We start from the raw sequence: 22,275 nt of genomic DNA, 5'->3' as shown, positions 1-22,275 counted from the left end.
ACATATATCTCTTTTCTTGATTGAGTTGCTAGCTATCTAATCTGTCGGTTTTATTTGCTTTACACTTAACACAGCTAGCTTAACTTTACTGCGCCAATTCTTCTTATCTATGCTTGTATACCAATGGCACAATTCTCCAATCAAAACATGACTGACTTGAGCTGATACACTTAAACAATACTTCAGAATTTCTACCATGACAGCTTCTTATGATTACCCCAATTGCAGCCTCTAAATGTTTGTCAGTGAAAGCACCATCTGTATTAACCTTCTTCACCCACTCTTTTTCAGGTCTTTTCCATACATAATCTTTGTTTCCTTCCTGTCCGTCTGTCTGATTTTTTCCATTCTGCTCATTTATTTCCCAATTTTCAGCTATTGCCCATTGATCTATTGTATATATACTGTCATATTTGCATCGAGCACCTTTTCTTTGAAACTTGCCTCACATCTGCTTTCCATATATTTTTGCATGTAATTGCTGTAAAAGTCGACACTATATCTGTTTTTCCTTAGCACTATCAATTCTTCCATTTGACGAACCTTTTTTAGCAACCAATCCAGAGTTGTAATTGCCTTCTGATCAACTTTGTAACCCAACCCTATCTCAAACCAAACTGCTTTCACCTAATCACTCCATAAAATGACATGTTCAATGGTTTCTTCTTCCGTTTAACGTAAAGGGCACATAGAATCGGCTCTTATCTTCAATTTTTTTCCCACGGATTCCTAAAGGTTTCTACATCATTGGAGCATGCTCTCCGCAGAATATTCCTAATCTTATGTGAAACTTGTAGATTCCATAACAATTCCCGTACATCTTTTCCGATTGCGTGGGATGTTGAATGCACCATTGCATTCCTTTCTTAACAGATTTTCCTGTCTTCATCTTCTTCCAGTACGTGCTAGACTGAATTCACATTGTATTCACCAACGGAAGCCTTGGTCATAATATTCTATCAGTCCCCCATTCTTGACATACTAGCATATGCTATATAGCTATCTTCTGTTCCTTATTTATATATTCTGAATTCTTTTTAGCTTCCAATGTCCGTCCCTTCTATTAATTATTTGAGTCGTCTTCTGGGGTAGTTTTCCAACATTTTCACTGTCATTTATCCTAAGAGGATTGTCGTTAGGAACCCATCTATTAGTCCAGATGTTGATGTTTTCTCCTCCCATTTCTTGCCATAGGTCCTTTTAAAAATCCCTGCCGGCAGGTCCCTAAATCCCATTCCAGCCGTATCTTTAATCCTTGTGACTGTTAGAGTTAAAGCATGCATTGACTCAGCATGCAATGACTTTCTCATTTTGTTTTATTATGTATTTTGCTTCATTGTACTGGTTATTAAGTGTTCTACACCAGTGTTATGAGGTGTGTTATGAGGTGTCTTAGTGCATGGCTGGTTAATAACACTTGTCTCTTTATGTTAACAAGTGTTAACCATGTATACCGTGTATAAATATTTTGGTTCATGCTGAATGAAGTGTAGTTTTAATGAGAATAATCTTTCTCTCGTTTTACTTTTATTTCCTTCTCCATAGCAGAGTAGTCCTCTGCTTTGTCATAGTTTCATCTTTTTTTCAGTTTCATTACATGGTATCAGAGCAATATAATCGATCTTTGAGCCATTTATAATTGTGTTTCTCACTTATTCATAGTTTACTCTTCATCAAGATGTCAACTTCAACTGTTACTCAACAAAACACACCTATTTTTGATGGTTCTAATTACCCTGTTTGGGCTGTCAAAATGAAATCATTCCTTAAAGGTGTTAACCTTTGGAATGCTTTTGCAAATGATCCTGAAATACCGCCTTTGAGAGAAAATTCTACACTGACACAAGTGAAGCAATATGAAGAGGAGGTAGCTAAGAAATATAGAGCTTTATCCTTCATATAGTCAACTGTTACAGAGTCAATTTTCAGTAAGATTATGGGGTGTGAAACAACTAATCAAACTTGGAGCAAACTTGAAGAAGAGTTTATGGGGTCTACAAGAAGTAGGCAGATGTGTTTACAAAACCTTAGGAGACAGTATGAAATGCTGAGAATGAAGGAAAGCCAGTCAGTACAAGAATTCATTGATATGTTGATGAAGCTAGTGAATCAAATTCGATTGATGGGAGAGTCTTTGACAGATGCAAAGGTTGTGGAGAAAGTACTCATCAGCTTACCAAAGAGATTTGATGTTGTAGTTTCTTCTCTGGAATAAGTGAAAGACATTTCAGAGCTATCGATCACTGATTTAGTGAGTGCTCTTGAGGCTGATGAACATAGGAAAGCTGCCAGAAGAATTAAGAAAGTTGATTTAGCCTTTTTTGTTCGAATGAAAGGAAAGGCTCATGCTGATACTTCAACAAAGAAGAATGTGAGTGATGCAAGGGATAAGCAAAAAGGAAAGCACAAGAAAAGAAAATATAGAACAGGAGAACCAGATTTCTAGTTTGTTCCCATTGTAAGAAGAAGAGTCATTTAGAGTCATACTACTGGAACAGGCTTGGTGTAAGGTGCAATGCATGCAAACAGCTAGGTCATGTGGAAAAGGTTTGTAAAAACAAACCTGAAACAAACGAAGAAGTCTCTCATGCCATTAAAAATGTTGAGATGTCAGAGGAATAACTGTTTATGGCTACAGGAAGCAATTCTTCAGATAGTGTGCAGTGGCTTTTCGACAGTGGTAGTTCTAATCTTGTTACACCAAACCCCTCATTATTTACTGATCTAGATATTCATTCAGGTCAAAAGTAAAAATAGGGAATGGTGTTTATCTTGATGCTATGGGGAAAGATACAGTAGGGATCAACACATCTTTAGGCCTAAGGTATGTTCATGGTGTACTATTAATACCTGATATTGCACAGAATTTGCTGAGTGTAGGTCAGATGATGGAAAATAACAATGTGCTTGTATTTAAAAATGATGTATGTACCATATATGATCCCTTTGGTGAATTGTTGATGAATGTTCAAATGAAAAATAGATGTTTTCATGTCAATATGACTGAAATGTGTATGCAAGCCAGTTGCAATAGTGTAGATGCATTATCACTTTGGCATAGAAGACTAGGTCATTATAGCTATAACTATATGAACTTGCTGCAATCTCAGAAGCTGGTAAAGAAGCTACCTAAAATCAGTCAATCAACTTCAGTGTGTGGTGTTTGTAAGCTTGGTCAACATAGCAGAAAACCTTTTCCATCTGTCAGTTTTAAGAGAGCAAGAAACTGACTTGAACTGATTCATTCTGATGTAGCAAGGCCTATGACTCAATAATCTTTGATTGGTAATAGGTATTTCATAGTCTTCATTGCTGACTATAGCAGATATACATGGATTTATTTTCTCAAATCTAAGTCTGATGCCTTTGAAGTGTTTGTTAAGTTCTAGGCTAAAGTTGAAAGAGAATCTGGTTCCAAGCTGAAGTGCCTCAGGTCAGATAATGGTGGGTAATATACTTCCTCACAGTTTAAAAATTTCCTTGAAACAAAGGGTATTCATCATCAGCTTACACTTCCTTATTCACATCAACAGAATGGGGTGAGTGAAAGGAAAAATAGATTTATACTTGACATGGCAATATGTCTTTTGTTTGAGAAAAATCCTCTAAAGAAATTATGGGCAGAAGCATGTAATACAACTATTTATCTATTAAATAGATTACCAACAAAGGCCTTAATAGCTCTGACTTCTTATGAAGCTTGGTATAGCAGAAAGCCTGCAGATGATCACCTCAGAATATTTGGAAGTTGGTGTTATCATCAAATACCTGAGAAGATCAAAGATAAGCTTGATCATAGATCAGAAACTAGAGTGTTTATTGGTTACAATGAGTAGTCTAAGGGATACAAGTTTATCTAGTAAAGTCAAATAAAGTTATTGTATCCGAAAATGTCATTTTTGATGAAGAATCTAAATGGAGCTAGAATGAAAATGAAGCAAACAAAGGAGTGTCACCACTCAGAATTGAGTTTCAAGAATCAATTGAAACTGAAACAGATACAGAAACTGAAGCAGATACAGCTGATCAGTATGTTGGCATTGATGATGATGATGAACACTTTGCAGTTAGAGGTACAAGGGGTTTTGATGACATTTATGACAAAAGCTTGATAGCTATAACTGAACCAGATAGTTATCAAGCAGCAACAAAGTCTGAGGAATGGAGGGCTGCAATGCAAGAGAAAATCAATATGATTAATCAGAACAATACTTGGTTATTAGTTGATAGACATGAGAATCAGCATGTGATTGGAGTTAAATGGATTTTCAGAAAGAAGTTTAATTCTAATGGTACGTTGAACAAGTATAAGACAAGATTAGTTATCAAAAGGTACTCACAATTGCTAGGTATTGATTTTCTACATACCTTTGCTCTTGTGGCCAGATATGAAACCATTCGGTTGCTGTTAGCTCTTTTAGCTGCATTAGGATGGAGGGTATCTCATTTTGATGTGAAATCAAACTTTTTGAATGGTATATTGCAGGAGGAGGTTTATGTTGAGCAACTTAAAGGATTCAAGATCGAATCTAACTCTGATAGAGTATATAAGCTGCATAAGGCCTTGTATGGCCTGAGACAAGCTCTTTGAACTTGGAACAGTAAGATTGACTCTTATTTGATTAATCTTGGATTTGAAAAGAGCTCTAATGAAGCTACTTTATATGTGCTTAAGCATGAAAATCAAGCTCAGGTAATTATCTCTCTTTATGTTGATGATTTGATGATCACTGGCTGTGACCCTACAGCAATTAATAGGTTTAAGTCTCAGATGGAGAATAAATTCAAAATGTCAGACCTTGGCTTGATGAACTATTTGCTTGGAATGTAAATGTGCCAAACTAACAAAGGTATTTTTGTATGTCAAGGAAATTACATCATAAACATTCTGAGTAAGTTTCACATGAGTGGTTGTAATTCAATGTCAACACCACTGGTTATGAATCAAAGGCTGACTGCAGATGATGGTTCTAAGCTCCAAAATGCTACTAGGTACAGAAGTCTTATTGGAAGCTTGCTGTATGTGTGTTTTACTCGACCTGAGTTGATGTACTCTATGAGTTTATTGTCCAGATTTATAAGAGAACCTTTTGATATTCATTTTGCAGCTGCTAAACATATTCTCAGATTCTTAAAGCGTGGCATTAATCATGGTTTGTATTTTGAAAGAATCAAGGAGATCAACTTGGTTGGATATTCAGATAGTGACTGGGCAAGGAGTGTTGAAGACTCCAAAAGCACATCTGGATATATTTTCTCTTTAGGTAATGCAATTTTTTCTTGGAATTCACATAAACAAGCAATGGTTGCACAATTATCAGCAGAAGTTGAATACATAGCTGCCAATGCTGCAACAAACCAAGCTGTCTGGCTGAGAAAAGTCTTAAAGGACTAAATCTTTGTGCAAACAACTCCAACAAATATCTTGATTGATAGTAAGTCTGTAATTTCTATCACCAAGAATCCAATGTTTCATGGGAAAACCAAGCACATAAAGGTAAAGTTCCATGCTATTAGAGAAGCTGAGAATAGTGGAGAGATTGTTCTTAGATATTGCTCCTCTGTAAATCAAATTGCAGATATTTTGACAAAGACTTTACCTACATCCAGGTTTGAAGATTTGAAAGCAATGCTGAGTACTGTCAATGCAAGCTTTAAGGAGGAGTGTTAGAGTTAAAGCATGTATTGACTCAGCATGCAATGACTTTCTCATTTTGTTTTACTATGTATTTTGCTTCATTGTACTAGTTATTAAATGTTTCTACACCAGTGTTATGAGGTGTCTTAGTGTATGGCTGGTTAATAACGCTTGTCTCTTTATGTTAACATGTGTTAACCATGTATACCGTGTATAAATATTTTGGTTCATGTTGAATGAAGTGTAGTTTTAATCAGAATAATCTTTCTCTCATTTTACTTTTATTTCCTTCTCCATAGCAGAGTAGTCCTTTGCTCTGTCATAGTTTCATCTTCCTTCTCAGTTTCATTACAGTGATTCTTTGTCAGCTAGTCCAATAAGTTCTTTTTTCCTCTTGTTGTTGTCCCCGCCAAAACCTTGCCATCGGCCAATTGCTACTTTTATTTCTTCACATTTCTTTTTTAGAATAGGAAAATAGCTCATAACATATATAGGCATGGGACTTGTAACTGCCTTTATCAATATTTCATTATCTCCTCATAGGATAACAGCCTCTACTGCCAATCTTGTAGCCTCTACTTCCTAATGTAGTTCATTGCCCCACACTTAGAGAGAGTATGCCCAATTAAGTACTAGGGTTCTCAGCTACTTGTATTTGTAGCCACTATACCATTTATTGCCTTGTCGTTACTGCTGAATATTATGTTGGTATAATCTCACTATTTGTTAAAAAATTTAAAATATTAAATAATAAATTAGTTAAATGTATAAAATTAGTTTAATCCAATCAAACACACCTTGGTTGAAGATACTTTAAAGAAATAAAATTAGTTCAATCTCAAACTCAATTTAACTAAAAGAGTTGATAGATTTTTGACCAGTTCATAATTAACCAGCCTAATTGTTTTTTTTTTTGGGCTGAATATTTCATTAGTTCTCGATCGAACCAATCCAACTAGTTGGTCTGATTTTATTTTTTTGAATAACTGATGTATTATTCACATGGTAAAAGATGGGGAGAATCACCCCAAAATACAACAAAAGCTATGGATGACAAAAAAGATCCATAACACCCCATATCTATCAAACCACCAAGATCCAATACAAGTTAGAACCCCAAAAAAGGGAAAACACCAGAAGCAAAAACTACTGTAAACCATGTAAAGCAAAACCCCTATACATACACCCTTTTGAAGGTTACGGGGGAGATAAATGCCTATGATCATAAACACTATACAGACCCAACCACTCACAAATATCAACAAAAGCCTGATCACACAATTCCCTTATAATCTAACATTTAATAAAGCAAATATGTAGGAAGCAGCATCAGGAGGGAAACAACATTACGTGCCATTAACCCCATCATAGAAAACCCATAAGGGATCATTAGTTCTCGTTGTCCCAACTTTAGCTAGCGAATTAGCTAAATCATTAGCTGTTCTTAGAATTTTAATGATGCTTCAGTCAACAAGTTTAGATTTGAAGAAATTAATTTTCGTAGTGCCTGGCCTTAGCCTCCAAAAAGCAGTTGATGGATTAAGAATCCAATCCACAGCTTTTTGAGAATCACTTTCAAACACAACCTTGTGAAATGTCCATCTAGAAGCAAAAAAAACTTCATAGCTTTACAGATAGCCTATATTCAACAGTATTCGCATAAGAGAGTCCCATATGGGAAAGGAAAGTAATTAACACTCGACCATCATGGTCTCTAAGGCGCCACCAATGCCTGCAGCACTTGGGTTATCTTTGGAGGCTCTGTCAATATTGAATTTTAGAGCACCAAAAAAAGGAGCTGGCCCTTTAATTATCGGTTTGACAGATTTGGTTTTGATTTGGGGGATGACAAAAGTTAGGAGATCTAGTGAGATCTGAAATAGATAAATTGGCACTAGGCCATTTTGTGTTGGCCCAATATGTAATCCTATCACATCTCATTTTCTGAAAAGATCATGACCAGAGCATGAACTTATGTGAGTATAGCCCACTAAGTCTAAGTAAGCTTAAACCATTAATGTATGAGTTAGTTATCTATTACGTTCATATAAATTTCCATTCATAATTAAAAATATGCAAATATTTCTTCAAAACCACCACATTACGGAATTTCTAAACGTAAAGTGAGATTTTTATCATATTTCATATAAATATACACAAAGTTAGAACAACTTTGGTTCGACATGCGTCCCCATGCCTATATTGATATGGTTCGCTCACCATAGTCTTAACATAATATCTGAAATGTAAACAAGGATGAATAGGTCGACATTTATTTACATAATCAAATTTAACCTTAACATATCAGTTCAAAGACTTGACTCGACACTTATAAAGTGTAACAACATTAGAAGGAAGGCTCCACCACACCTACCATGAATGAACTAAGCTACTACTCCACAAGCCGCCTAGCTAGCTATTGATCTGAAAAATAAAATAGGAGAAAATAACGGGTGAGTCACAAAGACTCCGCAAATGGATATAGGGAAAGGGACAAACCAAAGGAGAGAGTTTTTGTAATAAACCATACTCTGTAAAAACACATAATAAACATATAAATCCTTTCAATGACCATAACTTCATTTCAACATTTCCATAACTGCATTTTAAAACTCAATTGGCGTAAAGAGTCAATAACATAAAAAGCTTAACTTACAAATCATTTGCAAGGATAAATCAGTTTGAACTCACATATACAACATCATTCATTCATAACATGAATGTATCATCCAATCATGATTCACATCATCATTTCCACATAAGCACAACAATTATCACGTCACCATTCTTAAGCATTACAATATCTATTCTACGATTAAGATATCAATACATACTATCAACAAGATAAAGGGAGAATGGGTACTTTTGCCCAATTCATCCCTGTGGCATTCTTACCCCCACACCTGGCTTAAGGAAGGGAAAAATGGTATGTTCGCATAACTTAACCCTGCGATATTCTTACCCCCATATCAAGCTTTAACCAACATATCACACAATGAAATATTTATACAAGATCCAATCAAAATCAAGCATCAAATAGGAACTCATGGTCTTCACATATATCTTGAAATGGTGGAGACGTATTTATCCACATTCACATTTCTCACATTTTATGGGCATCTTATCATCCACATTCACTTTCTCAAGAGATGTCTTATTACCCATACTAGCCCGTAGGACGGAGTAATCGAGGAACTTTTGAACAAAATCATTTAAAGGGGTTGTCACCCTTTGTTCAAAACTAATATATAATAGAGATATTGACTATTACTCAATTTTGAAAAGTCGACTTCCACCAACAAACCCAATTCTAATCCAATGAATTCCTTAGAGTTCTAGTCATTCCTAAACATCTAGCTATCACAATATTTAATTCTCAAACTAAGATTGACATAGTATTCATTCTAAGCTCTTTCTAAGTTATTCGATTTCCTTCAAAACTAGTTTTCTTGATTAAATTCATTGCTCTACAAATATCCATGTGCTCAAAATTTATAAACTGATCATTCTTATCTTAGGTGAGCTTCAGACAAAGAGGAAAACCCTTCAAATCCTTTAGTTTGGAGTAAACAATAAATCTGGAACAATTCATAATTATTTTAGAATTTGAAATCCAAGATTTTAAAGTGGAAAAACATCACCTTTGTGGTTAAAAATAAAAACCAAGCTTCCAATCTTAAAAAAAGTGATTTGGCTTGAAAATGAGTTTGAGAGGGTTTTGGATTGAAATAATACCTTGAAAAAATGGCTGAGAATCACAAACACTCATAACATGTGACATATTTGTAGGTTAAGATATGAAAATACGTTTTTATCTTTTTTATTTTTCTGAAAATGACGTCATCTATCTATAGATTGGGATCATCTATCGATAGATGGACTTCAAGGTTCTTTTAAAAAGCTTTTATGTTGCTATCTATCAATAGATGGACTCATCTATCGATATTTAGGCTTGATTGATCGATAGATGTTGAATATTTATCAATGGATGTTCTTCAATCTTTTTTAAAAACTTTTTTGAGTTTATCTATCGATAGATGAAGAAATTTATTGATAGATAAACTATAGTAAGCAAAAATAAATGTTAGAAACTTGTCCAGTTGGACTCTTTTTAACATCAAACTTTACAAATAATCTTAATACATCAAAACATAAATTTTTTCAAAATTAAAACTTAACCACCATTAACACAACACAACCAGCTTTCAAATGGTGTTAGTTCTCCTCCACGTAGAAGTAATCGTGTGAAAGAATTTTGTGCTGTGGTCCCTTTGAAGGAACCATTTTATTCTCAACTTTTGATGCCAGCTTCTTTCAATAGCCCTTAGTAGCTGCCATAGTTCTCCCTTCAGCTTCAAAATTTGACCCCTGATATGCTAGTTTGTCAGATCTTGCTGTAGGTCTATTTTGAGATCACCAATGTTCTGTTCCATCAATATGATTTTCCTATCTCCAACACAATAAGTGGCTTTTTGCCAACCTCTAATCTCATCTTTGATCCCTTTTTGTCTGTGCCAGATGCTAACCGTTTTAAGACTTAGATTTTGAGTATTCTCCCAAGCCTTGAGGAACATATCTTGGAAGCTTGCTTCGTCCTTCTAGTGATTAAAAAATTAGAATGGTCTGGGGCTTTCGTCGTTCAAGACAATGGAAAGAAGAATAGGGTTATGGTCTGAAATAGATAAGATTAGGACAAATTTCTAGAATATCAAAAGCAACTAGAAACCTGTCAAGCCAGCAAAATGTCACCCCTTCTCTATTACCATTCCATGTGAACTTCCCCTCACTCATCGACAGATCAATCAACCCAACTTCTTTGATGAATTCAGTAAACTATTTGTTGCATTATCATTAAAAGTGGCTCCTATTTTCTCGTCTGGACTCCTAATGACATTAAAGTCACCCCATACCAACCAAGGCATGTCACATTCTTGAGTTTGGCAGGTAATTCCCCCAGAAATAAGTTGGTCCGATTCAATATTAAATATGTAAATGAATAAGTCACCCTATCTTTATATCAACTAGTTTCCTTGATGATATGCTTTCATAGATTTTTATTATTAATATGTTAATGTTGAATAATTATGAAATCTAGATATTTGTACCAATGCAGTTCATTTTAAATCTAAAGATAAAGGTTAAGATTACCACTTGTTGAAATTGCTGGCCTCAAAATTTGCTACTCTAAACCTTTTTTATGCAATGTCACAGTTCTATTTTAATTTTTTGGGTGCACTTTTACCATTATTTGAATGAAAAGAAAAAGGTTCCATTAGGAATTTCAATTTTTTGGTTACGTCGAAAGAAAAGAGTTTTTTCAAATGCTAACTAGAGATAATATCAGTAATCAAATAAGAAAAGAAATAATTGAATTTTCTCTAAATAAATGCCAACAAGGCCACTGATTTTTTTAATTAAAAATATATATTTTATATTTGTAAAAAAATATCTAACTATTTTTATAATTTAATATAAAATTTTATTCATAAAAAAATTATTTTTTTAATTTAATCCAACTCGTCCACTTTGTTATATTTTTTTAATTTTAAACAAATGCGAAGTCACAGTCTTAATGATCAATACCTACCTTTTAATGGTCAAAATGATGATTCTGCACTAAAAAAAAAATTATTCAATGATGACAAACAATAGACGATAGAATTCGTTAAATCCCTTAAATATTAAAATGTGGCTATAGATAGGACATGTGCCAAAGGATGTTGCAATCATACTCAAATATCATAAGAGAAGTTTTGGTGCAACGGACGCATACTTGCATCCTTTATTCATGTACATGTCTGAAACATGACATAGAAAACAAAACCCAACCAAGAGTATAAGGTAAATTTCAATTCCATCCCTAGAGTGCTTAGTGGGCTTTAAGCCCAAATACTGGCCTAACACTTTAAGACTTGAGTTTTCTAGAAAAGGGCTAGTTTAGAAACAGTTATAAAGTTTTGAGGGGGTTGAAAAGGGTGTTTTCAGCCTTCAGGGCCCCAATTGCAGGGTGAGGGTGTGGCGCAACATGGGGCTGCTCCCCACACCGTGGTCCGATCGGTATGAAAGCGACTCGTCTTTTAAGTCTAATACACCTAGTAATTGGAGTTAAGTCATGCAATTGAGATTATGATTATGCTCAATTGATAAGCAATTGTTGGACAAATTATGAGTAGAATGATTTTCCAAATTTATCATAGTGTCAGAGTTGGATCATGTGGATGGGAATAATTGATTATGGTGGAGGAATAAATAATGGTTGATTCAGCTGTTTTCCTAAAAATACCTTAACGGTTACAACTTGAAGCATCAAATTTGTAATGGAAATTTGAAACAATGAAGTATATGTGCCAAATCCGTCACGAGAAAGAAAATAAGGGGGATATTAGAAAGAGTAGGTTGTCTTTGCCAAATATTATTAGGCTTTGTTGGGCATTGTTTCGGCCTTACATGATAATGACACTTGGCATTTCGTGCAGGTTTATTTAATTAAATTATTGTAAATATAAATTTTGGATATAAGTAAAGTAATTGTTGTCTTTATTTAGTTAGGTTAATTAAACTATTTTCCCATATACATGATAAGGCAAGCAGTTTCGGATGGTCAGCACAATGCTGAAAAGCTCATTTGCTACTGAAACGATGGAAGAAAGGCGCCTCAGAAAATCTGTGACTAGATATTTTTGTACCGACTGAGCGTTGCTTCCGTTCTGAAAACGACTTCAAGGAAAGGGAAAGAACGTGCAAAAGCCCAAAGTTATTTATTTTTAGGGATGCAGTCTCATTTGTTTTATAATGAATAAATGAATTGTCATATTTATTTTTACAAGTGAAAATTTTCAATATAAGAATTGGGAGTGTAAAAATCAGCTTGCTCGTACATATTAAAAAAAACCTTGACGCTGATCAAAAAGAGAGAAAAAGAAAAACAGAAGCGTGGGCTGCAGCAGCCTGCAAATGCACTAAAGATATCAATCTCTAGTAGGGACAAAGCAATTGCATCGCCATGCTTTCAAGCGGATATGCCTAGTACAATCCAATTCTCATGTGGGGTCCATAAAACTAGCGAGCTGTCTCCTATCATCCTTTTGATCGCCAGCTGACAATGGAACCAGCAGTTCGCCAGCTAGAGGTAAAACTTGAAACGCATCATCACCTAATTTAGAGCCATCCCATGCATCTACCAGAAGCAGTTCCGCATTTTGGATTTTGCATTTGCCTGCCGACCCTATTACTGTTAATTACTTTGAGACTTGAGCAGCTTCAAGTCATTAGAAACGAATGTATTTTGGAGATGGTGGGACCGCACTTCTTCCATGCTTCCAAACGACTCCGCCCATTTTCATCTGAAAATGCACCAATGAAATAAAGCACGGCTAGCATGTGAGGGAGATATAGGGGAAAACGACTACTTTTTCAAGCTATATAGTCATGAAAGCAACACTGCATTCCCATTTCTAATATGAAAAGTATGGGTACCTGATGCAAGTATTTTCAATCAAATTATAGGCAACCTTCCACAGTTAGGTCAATATTGGTGAACTCATAAATCAAATTTTCAAGTTAAAGTCTCCAAAACACCATGGAAGTTAAAATCCCACAATAACAAAGATGAATCTGTCCACAAAATCAACTTGAATCTTTCAACTAGTGACATGAGACCAACTATGATTTATTCAGAGAACATGGGCATTAAACCTGTGATTAGTTTATTTCTGACTCTAAGTAACCATTCTTGCAAGATTGATATGACTCTAGTAACCATTTCTTGCAAGATTGATAAGAATTTGTCCCCCATTGTGCACCCCAACAGTAGCAATTGAAGTTGGAAACAGGAGACAGACTACTCCTTTTAGTCCAATTTTAAACAGAACACTACCGCCTCTTTTGATTCACCAAATATCTAATTTGTCAAAAGATCTTAAAAGGATCTAACAATCAGCTCCATAATAATAGACTATTAATCAAGACAAAAAATTACAACATCGGTTTGATTTTGGTCAAAGTTCAAAAATAAGCATCGCCTAACTATATTCAGTTCTGAATATATGGAATTGATGAGATGACAAAAATTGAACTAAAATTTTTAAATTGTCATACATTGAATGATTTAATCCATCATATTCTCTACATTCTATATTTCTAGGCAAATAGCCGTATGCAACTAGCAAATGAAAATCCTGCAAAGCAGCTTGTAAGATAACAGCTAATGACAACACCAAGGATATGGACAATTCCGAAAAGCTTTTCAGACAATGGATGTAAGCCAAACCCAATAGTGTTCCTCAATGAGATTCCTGGACTATTGACATAAATTTGATCATCCATCACAACCATTCAAGAACAGAACACAAAAAATTGAAATTAAGCACACAAAAAATGTTCAATTTTATTGGAATGCAAAAAAAACAGAATAACACCTCGAATTTATTCCTGAATAACAATTCAGGTCTTTCTCACGTGAATGAGAACATAGGGTGAAAAGATAACCAACATTCTACCATGGTCTTCCATGATAGCCTAAGTTCAGTCCTTAATTCAAACGTAAAGCTGATCCAAGAAATAAAGATCATAAAGGATTGAGAATTATTAGTGGGAGGAAATCTTAAGATTGAGGGATTTATTAATCCATGCCTTCCAGTTCCCACTTCCCTTCCTAGTAATTGCTCCAGTTGACCTCCCATCATCTTCCATTTTCTCAGTCTTTGGCTTCTTGCACAACATGAAATTTCGTGCCCCTTGTGATCCAATTGTCTCCCATGGACTCAGTGCTGCAATAGAAATAGCAAACATCAAAATCATAAATAACCCAACAAATTTTTCCAAGCAAAACAAAATTAATTCCGTATTTTCAAGGACAAAGGTTTTAATTAACAACCCAGACTTGGCTTGGTGATTTTTACCCCGTAGCTTCAAATTTATCCCAAAATTTCAAATAAACAAATTCAAGAAAAATTTTATTCTTAGGATAGAAATGAAAACTGACATGGGGCAATAATTCAAATGGATTTGAATAAACCTACCATCGGATCCAGCACAGGGGCAATAAAGGTGGAAATCATTAAGATCAGAGCCGAGAACAGGAAGCCGCCCCTCACGAGCATAGGATTTCAAAGCAGTATCAATGACAGCAGCAACAAGTTCTTCCTCGTTGACAACGAAGCGGATCGGCCCTGCACTTCCCAAAACAGTGATGCTAATCAAGAGCCTGTTGCCCTTTGCACCCTGATTCTTCTTCTGCTTGTAAAGCAACATTTTTTCGACTTTATCAAAATCCAAAAATCAAATCAACAAAAATTGAATGAATATTTCACCAACAACCGAGATTAAAAAAAAAAGGTTTATTTTGTTTTTTTATTTAAACAAAAAAAAATCTGGGTTATTGGTGGAGGCTAAAGATTTTCTGGGTTGTTTATGGGTCCAGGCCGAGGCAACGGTAGTACCAGCCTTCCTTGCAAGAACCGAATGCAAAAGCAGAGGCAGCAGAAACAGGTAGGAGAGCGCTCGCCCTTGATTGGCAAAGGGAGAGCATGAAATTACTATCACTCCGAATTGTTTCCACCATTCACAATAATACCAAAAGATCAATATTTTGATTCCAAATAAGAGATAAGAAAAAGGCAGAAAGAACAATTCTGGGTGCTGCAGATTTCGACTAAAAGGAGAGAAATTTTTGTTGTGGTTGGGAGAAGGGGTGAGAGGCGATGGTGGGTTTGTGAGGGTATTTAAACGAGAATAAAAAGGGGGAGATATTTTAACTGAGAGGAAAAGGGTTAGGGTTTCCGGTGGAAAGAAGTTGGAGCTTGGTGATTTTTAAAAAGGCTTTTTCAGTTTTCTGAATATATAAAGTTTTATTATTCCTTTCTCTTTTTTTTTTTGTTTTGTTTTGTTCGTTTCGTGAAAGTAGTTTCCGTGTTGATGACTGATTAGGGTCTCGTTATTTACGCCGACCTACCCTCCGAACCGAATACCCCTCCCCCACCAAACGCCTGCCATATTCTCTCTCTCTCTCTCTCGACAAATTTGCCTGTTGCACTTGCACAAGCATTCTTTTTCTCCTTTACATTTTCTTTTTCCTTTTAATGTTCATCTAGACCGGCCGGTCTAACCTCGTTGAACCGTATTCGTTTTAAATATGGTTTTTTTTGTTCAAGAGAGAGAGAGAGAGAGAGAGAGAGAGATTGCAGCAGGTCATTTTTTTTTTGTAATTTTATTATAAATTGATCTCTTTTCAAACTAACAAACCTCTGAAATCAACAATCACATTCACATTAACCTAAAACATTAGATGAGATTATTTTTTAGCACACGCCTATATCACCATTGACTTCAAGAAGTATTCTTATTTTATATTAACATCCCACTCGATTTTCCATGCTGACCTTACTACCATCGCCTCCCTGTGCCAAACATATTATTTCATGCTAGTTGTTACTCAAACGTTTCTTCAAATGTTTATTCTACTTTCATCTTCGTTTTCAACTTTAACATGACTTACTTAGGGTGCGTCAATAAGATATTGTGAAAGTGAGACTGTGTTGCAATTGAGATGGAGCTAATCTTCAATCACAATACAGCGTGTGTGTATCGATGGGAAATGGTAAAAAAAAAAAAAAACCCACTTACCTTTGAAAAAAGCACAAATTTTCCCCATGTAATCTTCTCCTCCGCCTTTTTTTCCACTCTTACCATTTGTTTTAACTTTCCTTCTCCTTTTCGCACCACCCTCTACTTGGGTTTTTCTTTTTATTTTGATCTCTCTCTCTCACTCTTCCTTAATTCCTCTTTATCCCAAATTCTCGAACTCCATTCTTTGATGGGCGTTTTTCTTTTTAGTTTGGGTTAAATGGTACAAATGAAGTGATGGAAGACGACATCCTTATAAGGAGAACGTAAACACAAGCCCGCAAAAAGGTTCAAGTCTCAAAGCCCCCTACTCGTCCTGTCAAAACAAAACTCTTATTAAATTTTCCTGTCGCCATCCTATACATAAAAACGTAAGCAGCTGCAAATCTATTTCACGAAAACATAATAGATGCAATTAAATGATAACCATAGTCATAATCATCATAAATATCCTAATTTAAATTCAGCATGAGGTGTCATTAGGGTAAACAAATGGGTGGTGGTTTGATCCGTTATACCAAAGAACCAAATGAGTTAAAACATTTTTAAAAATTTGATCAAAATCGAATAAATATAAAGAAAGACTAAAACAATTAAATATAGAATTAGTTTGATCGATTCGGTTTTGAACCAATGAATCAAAATTTTATCATTTTTTTTTTTATAAATTTTTTTTTTGGTTCTCTATTCCTTGGCTGTTGCTGGTATGTTGTTTCTTAAGCAGTCAAATGTGAGCCATCTTCCTGTATGTCATGTTTGTTGATCCACACGTTTTTTTGTGTGATCCCTTCAATTAATATATACTACCATTCAAAGAAAAAAAAGAATAAGCAAACTCATTTCTTCATGTTGAACTTCATCATAATTATTTATTTTTGGTCTCCGTTTTCATCTTGTCTTCAACTTCTCCTTCCATGTCATTTTCTTCCTCCTGAATAAATGAATTTACCTCTTCATAATAACCATTAATAAAAACTCAAGGGTTATCAACTTGCTTTGAGGGAGCAACAATTTTTGGAATAAACACCATTTTCTTGATAAACTCTTTCATTCAAATCAATTGTACTTTTTTTAAGTCAAAAAATCTCTCAATGCCAACTACTTTGTTAAAATTTTATTTAAATGGGAAATAAAAGTACACTGGGGAAGGGAACATAAACCTTACCTCCAATATTATTGTTGACTCCATATGTTTTTAATGACAACAAAACATTATTTATTCAATAATATCTAATTTTACTATTTAAGTGTGTAGGATAAAGTCAATTCTCTCAATAAAATGAATGATTAAAAATAAAATTATATAATAAATAGGTTAATCAGTTAAAATAAGAAGCATTGCTTATGAACCTAATCAAATTCAAAATCAAATCCACTTAGAAAAATATGGACTTGAAGCATAGCCATCACGAAATGCAATTGGACTACATCTTGAACTGTTCTTTCCTACGAGATAGTTTTGTGATTAAGTTCCTAAAAATAGTCACAAGTTCATTATAATATGTTGAGAATAGTCGACCATGTTGTTTGGTAGAGAAAGATCTCTAGTTCAAATAAAAAATATGGGTCTCGTCCAATTCATCATAGAAGGTTTTTGATACAACTTTCCTTCTTGGTTGCGGGAAAATGAATAAATCGTAGCATTAGAGACGGACTCATTGAGTCAATAAGCTAGCTTTTCACTTTGTGATTTTTAGTAATCCATGTTTCAATATTAGAATCTTTGGGTGTAGGTTTTTTTGCTTCTCTAGTGAGATATTTAGCTTTGTTGCAAGTGTCGATGTGCATATCCATCTTGTTGAGACCATAATGAGTAAATTGTCTTATCTAGTGTGATGCTAGTAGGAAATATAGAATTGTCTTGGTGGTATTGGGTTTTTTGGTATGTTGGAACAATGAAATTGGTTTTTGCCATGTAGTTTCAAATGAATAGGAAAAAAAATAGTGATGGTGATTTTTTGGATAAGAGGTTCACAATACGAAATTCGTGTTAGAAAGTTCTTTTAGAATTAGAACTGTTCTAATATCATGTAAAAAATATTCAAAATCAAAGCAAAAAACTAAATTGCTTGATGAAAAATAAAGAACTACCTATGAGTTATTTATAATAGCGAACTAGACCTACATTTACTTGATATGCAAGTATAGTATTTATAATAACTAATTAGATCTAAATCTACTTGGTGTGCAAATATAATAATAGTAAATAAAAAGGTATTTTAACCATAAAATTTCTTGAAGTCCAAGTAAAATGAAAATAGAGAAAAATTCTCTCCAAAATATTTATAGAATTAGTAAGTATAGCTCATGCTGATAAAGACCTTAGGTGAATTGATGGAAGGGGTTCTCTCAGCTTGGATTCAGTAAGGCATGTGATTATTCGTTTCCATAATTCAACAATACGAGTCTAGATATAAAGCTAAAACCTCAAAAAAAGATGGATATCTACTTATCAAAATTAAGCTGAGTCGGCTATGCCCTATGCTAGTTGTTAAAGTATTGTTTTAGCTTCTGTAAAAAAAAAGGTACTTTTTTAATTGTAAGATTGGATTGCCATCGGATACTTATTTATTTGCTTTATTAAGTAGTACTATACAATCGAAATTTCAACCATTCATCCTTGATATGATACTATATGTATACTAGCTATGACATTTGTTCACCTGTTATAAAAGTAGCCATAATTCTGTCTAGAGGCTAAAGAGCCTGGGGCAGGTTGAATCAATTCCTCAACATCGGCTGAGAAAATGCCATATCAAACTAATTAGAAGAAAATTAATTGATAAACTAACAAAAGGAATCCGCATTGGACAATTCCAAATCATATGAGAATAAGAATATTGACTAATCTACATAGTAATCCACGTTCAATGGTCTGTAATTAAGCTAAATAGAGGTGACTTTTAAAAGGGCTTCATGTGTGCATATTAGTAGCAACTTACAATAGATGTCAAGTATAACAAACTACAAAATCTGTTTCCCAAGAGAAAAAAGGAGCAAATTACAAAATTGAATTTGTATATCAAATTATCAATTATTATTCCCATTTTCTTCCTGGAATGGTTCAAGAAATATAGAGAGAAGAATAAGCTGAAGTCTAAACAATATTAAGCCTTGGGCTTGCCCCAGCCACATGGAAGAAAGAACCTGTTGTTCACTTATTTCCATAATTTTTTTTAATTGTTTGATTCCCCAGTACATGTAGATCAAATTCCCTTACACGCTTGCAAATTGGAAACACCATTTGTCATTTTCTTGAATCCTGATTCTGGCCATCGGGACACTTTAAATCTGTTCGTTGCCCGACAGATTAATGCTATTAAACTCTGTGTGACATGAGAGACGCAACATTCGATGCTTTGACTCTACCATATAAATTACGAGAAAATTGAGTAGCCAAGGGGCTGCTTTTCCTTATGAAATTCCTCTTATAATTATTATTTTAAAATTGTTCACTTTTTTTTTAGAGACATAAATTCAGAAGCAAAGAGATTACTCCAATACTTAATAAGATGTGATTCAAAAATTACATCTTTTATTCAAATAGTACTAAAATAAATTTTAATAAACTTCTCATAATTATTTACATCATGAACAATAATTTATCAATTAAATTAATACTTGAATGGTTGGTCACCTTGTTCACTTCAGGTCTGTTATCTGAAAATAAATCAGGGACCAGAGCAACATGGCGGCTGTTATTTCATTTTTCTTTGCTTTCTTTAATGATAACCAGATGCTTACTTGGCAAGCAGAAAAGGGCCCAAATTTCTTATTTTTCAGGGAACTGCATGAAACAGCTCACCGCTCTGAGAATAACTTAAAAAATAAATGATTCGATTAATTTAGAGTCAGAAATGAATAAAAGTTTTCATTCCAACGTTTCCCACGTGTAGGAATATGCACCAAGGGGCAGATGGGGTAGCCTTTGGATGGAAGTTTGCCACGCTCCTGCCTGCCTTGGTGTGAACGTCATGCTTCTTCATCGTTCTTAAAACTCATTTACTATTTGCTCTTTTTAATCCTCAAGAAATTAGGACAGGACCATTTAGATGCCTCTTTAATTGAACATATATTATAAATGCAACATAACTCTCCTATATGTTGTACAGAGGGTGGAAAAAATAAATGAAGTTTTTTGTTTTGTGCACGGTTAATTAAATCCTAGCTCGCCCTTGTATAATTAGATCGGGCTAAATTCTTATTGGAATCTTTGACTAATTAGAGGCTAAGCTTTGGTTCGTTTAAGAAGAATGATGCTGAGGATATTCTGACCAAAAGGCTCAAGTCTTTTTCATGCTTAAAGCAAAACTAAGATATTCATTAAATAATTGCCTTCCTCAACTCGTTTTACTTAAGATATAAAATTTGAACTCTCGGTTTGATATTGACGTTTATCATGTGTTTCAAATAAAGAAATGAAAGGTTTTTCTTTCCATCATATGTTCCACTCTGATCACTTCTCAACTCATTAACACATATGGTCATTTTGGGGTCAAAATGATGTAACGTACTTGAGGTTTGAATTTATAGCACTAGTTAACTCATAAATTAAAACAAACAAACAAAAAAACTATTAGAAATTATTTGCTTGCAGTTTGACGAGGAGTGTAACTTATTTGATATTAAACAATGGTGTGAAGCACCACTAACATCACTGAAAAAGTACGGTCGTCACACCAATTTGATTGTTAATATTGTTACTTGCATGTAAGGGGAACGGAGGAGTTTTTGCAAATTAATAAGAGATATGGGACTTTTTATTTTTACCCTAAAACAAAAGAATGACTTAAGTAATAGTAATGAAATGAAAGTAAAAGGCATTGTCTTATAGCCAACAAAATTCAGCTCCACCATCAAATTAGTTCACCTACAAGGACCAGCTTGTCGGTATTCGCCTAACATATATGTTCAAACTCATGCTAATGGCTAAGCCTGGTTTTTAATTTATTCTCGAATCCTCACAATACAAGTACCATAAAGGCAGTTGGTAGTATAAAATAAAAAATAAAATCAACTGAAAGTTGCGTGATGTTAGCCGCAAAGATCGTATGCAATAAGAAAAAGCAAAAAGGTTGCGCCGCGACGTTTCTTTTTTTTTCGACGTTTCCTGCTTTAGTTTTTCTTGCTATTTTATTGCAAGAGAACTTCGCAGATGTCATATTAATGGTATAATTTTGAGCAAATTAGTTTCGAATTGTAAAACAGAGAGGGCTTGATCTACGCCATGTGCAGTTCGTGGCTGTCACTTGCAAACTGTTGAAGTTGGGAGATATTATATGCTACTTTACGGTGATTCATATATTCCTTGTAAGATCTCTCTTTCCCCTTTCCTAGCTGTTGTTCATGACTTAGTTCCTGTTCATGTTTCCCCACGTGATTCAAATTCCACCCTTTGTCTGGTAAAAGATGTACAAACAAACGTTGTTCTATACGTGTTGATTTCAAGAATCGTAGTTTGGAAAATCCACTGGAGCCCATGATTTAGGCTATTGCACTATCAAAAGTAACATGCATAATGCCCACCTTTTTATGTTTCCAATTGTAAGCGATCATCAACTTTTTTTTTTACAGTTGAAAATGCATGTATACTCCACTTCCCTTGAAACCAGGCCATTGTCTAGCCCATAAACGAAAAAACACTTTGAACAGGACTTATCTTAATCATAATATGTAAAATATCACTCCTTCTATCCGATACAAAGTATATTAATTTCTACCTTAATGTCCTCAAAGTTTGGTGCTTCTAGTTATGGAGCAAATCATTTCTACATGTTGGGCCACTCGTCAAAACCCATAACATTCCCTGTTTGCAATTTGTAAGCGTATATATCACCAACAAAAGTCTTGGATTATTGAAGTTGGTCACTTTGCATTGGATTCTTGTTTTCAGCGATTCCGTGATCCAATTCCAATTGCATGCCACTATCCTTCTGTTACACTGAGTAGTGGCTGAGTCATGAACATGGGTCATTTCAGGCTCACATGGAATCTACAGAGAAAAAAGGGGAACT

The 22,275-nt window shown here is 34.5% G+C and overlaps 2 protein-coding genes across 2 annotated transcripts; both read right to left on the bottom strand.

Annotated features, from left to right (window-relative positions):
- On the bottom strand, positions 14,000 to 15,175 carry LOC18609824 (uncharacterized protein At4g22758). The gene is made up of 2 exons (XM_018116328.1): positions 14,659 to 15,175; positions 14,000 to 14,406 (listed from the first exon to the last, which is right to left on the bottom strand). Exons 1-2 carry the CDS (start codon positions 14,888 to 14,890, stop codon positions 14,225 to 14,227), a joined length of 414 nt encoding a protein of 137 aa, XP_017971817.1. The 5' UTR covers positions 14,891 to 15,175; the 3' UTR covers positions 14,000 to 14,224.
- Positions 14,000 to 15,352, bottom strand: LOC108660978. Its single transcript, XM_018116329.1, has 2 exons — positions 14,659 to 15,352; positions 14,000 to 14,406 (listed from the first exon to the last, which is right to left on the bottom strand). Exon 1 carries the CDS (start codon positions 15,198 to 15,200, stop codon positions 15,048 to 15,050), a length of 153 nt encoding a protein of 50 aa, XP_017971818.1. The 5' UTR covers positions 15,201 to 15,352; the 3' UTR covers positions 14,000 to 14,406; positions 14,659 to 15,047.

This window comes from Theobroma cacao, chromosome 2 (genome assembly GCF_000208745.1).
Source record: "Theobroma cacao cultivar B97-61/B2 chromosome 2, Criollo_cocoa_genome_V2, whole genome shotgun sequence".
Lineage (NCBI taxonomy): Eukaryota > Viridiplantae > Streptophyta > Magnoliopsida > Malvales > Malvaceae > Theobroma > Theobroma cacao.
This window is presented reverse-complemented; position numbering and strand designations above follow the sequence as displayed.

Excerpts from the sequence above, each read along its gene's own strand:
- LOC18609824 (XM_018116328.1), bottom strand. The coding sequence starts at position 14,890 with ATGTTGCTTTACAAGCAGAAGAAGAATCAGGGTGCAAAGGGCAACAGG. Across the intron at positions 14,407-14,658 it reads CCCCTGTGCTGGATCCGATG|CACTGAGTCCATGGGAGACA; the intron begins GTAGGTTTATTC and ends TTTCTATTGCAG.
- LOC108660978 (XM_018116329.1), bottom strand. The coding sequence starts at position 15,200 with ATGGTGGAAACAATTCGGAGTGATAGTAATTTCATGCTCTCCCTTTGC.